This window comes from Elgaria multicarinata, chromosome 11, assembly GCF_023053635.1.
Source record: "Elgaria multicarinata webbii isolate HBS135686 ecotype San Diego chromosome 11, rElgMul1.1.pri, whole genome shotgun sequence".
Taxonomy (NCBI): Eukaryota; Metazoa; Chordata; class Lepidosauria; order Squamata; family Anguidae; genus Elgaria; species Elgaria multicarinata.
In genome coordinates, this window is record NC_086181.1 from 21,610,930 (window position 1) to 21,612,595 (window position 1,666).

Sequence of the window (1,666 nt, forward strand, 5' to 3'; positions counted from 1 at the left end):
ACCATGGCAGGCCGTGTTCAGAAAACACCTTAAACCACAGCTTTAATCATGATGAATAAGGCTTTTTGCTTTATTTACCATAGTTAAAGCCATGGCATAAGGTGCCTTCTGAACACTGCCTGGCTTTCTGGTTTAATCACCATGGTTAAAGTGATAGTTTAAGGTGTCTTCTGAATGGGGCCACTGTTTTGAATCACAGAACCCATTCTTTGCAATATTAAAGAGTAAAATCAAGGATTTCCTATCATGTATGTTTGCTGCCTTTTTCAGGATGACAATTTCTTCACCATGAACTTTTGCAGGGCCTTCTTCACATCCTTGTTTCTGAGGGTGTAGATCAGTGGGTTTAACATAGGGCAGAGGATGTTGTTAAGTACAGCAGTCATCCTGTCCTTGTTGAGTGAGTAGCTGGAGATGGGGCGGACATAAGTAAAAATCGAGCTGCCAAAGAAGAGCAAGACAACACTGAGGTGAGAGGCACAGGTAGAAAAGGCTTTCTTCATCCCAGCTGAGGATTTCATTTTCAGAACGCTCCAGATGATGTGAATGTAGGAAATTATGATGCACAGGGCAGGTCCAAAGCCCATTATAGGGCTCGTGGCTAATATTGCCTGAATACTGCCAGATATGTCCCCACAGGAGTTAGCGAGAAGAGGAGGGATATCACAATAGAAGTAGTTGATCTCATTGACACCACAAAAGGACAACTGGAATGTGAAAAATGTGTGCAAAGAGGCATTAGATGCACTTGTCAACCAAGAGGCAGACACCAGCTGGGCACATTTTTTTTTATTCATCACCACATGATACCGGAGTGGGTTGCAGATGGCAACATAGCGATCATAAGCCATGACAGCCAACAGAATTGTTTCAGTGCCAAGGGAAAAAACAAAGAAAAAGAGTTGTATCTTGCATCTTGCATCAGAAATGGTGTTTCTTCCTGAGATCAGGTAGGCTATGATCTGAGGAATGGTAGTTGTAGTCTGGCAGATATCCAGGAGGGAAAGATTCCCCAGGAAGAAGTACATGGGGGTTTGAAGGTTTGGTTCCAGGAAGATAAGGAAGATGATGAGAAGATTCCCCATCAGAATGAATAGATAGGTGAAGAGCATAAATCCAACAAGAAGGAAGCACCATTTTCTAAGATCTGAAAATGCCAGAAAGATGAATTCTGATGGAGCAGTTTCATTGCTGATGTCCATGTTATTAGCTCCACAGATTTATTTTTCTCTGTAGACCAAAGTGCATTATTAGTAAATAATTTGCAACAAAATAAATGAGAAATGAATGAAAACAAATTAATGAAAAGAAAAATAATAGGAGAAACTAATGAACACTGGAAAAGAGTTAAAATCACATGCTTGTAATGTAGTATCTAGTTACTTTTTTATTTTTCAAACATATGTATAATAAAGTTGCCTTCATTTCTCATACACATGTTATACAAAATTGCCCCAAGTGAATTTCTAGGCAAAGAACAACTAATTTTACAGCAGTAATGCCTCAAAGGCCTTACCTAGACCTACATTGAAATCCATGCCTGATGAGGGGAGAGCCTGCGATGCAAGTATCGCGGAATCTTGCCCTTGTCTACACGCAAGGTGTGACAGGCTAAAGGAAAGGCCCATTGCATCGACCATTTTTTTTAAAAAAATTAAAGGGTCTG

The 1,666-nt window shown here is 40.2% G+C and overlaps 1 protein-coding gene across 1 annotated transcript; it reads right to left on the bottom strand.

The window, feature by feature from the left end:
- Positions 1-266: 266 nt before the first annotated feature.
- LOC134405384 (olfactory receptor 5V1-like) lies at positions 267-1,202 on the bottom strand. The gene has a single exon (XM_063136630.1). It carries the CDS (start codon positions 1,200-1,202, stop codon positions 267-269), a length of 936 nt encoding a protein of 311 aa, XP_062992700.1.
- Between the last annotated feature and the right edge of the window lie 464 nt (positions 1,203-1,666).

Coding starts and splice junctions, on each gene's coding strand:
- LOC134405384 (XM_063136630.1), bottom strand. CDS start 1,202: ATGGACATCAGCAATGAAACTGCTCCATCAGAATTCATCTTTCTGGCA.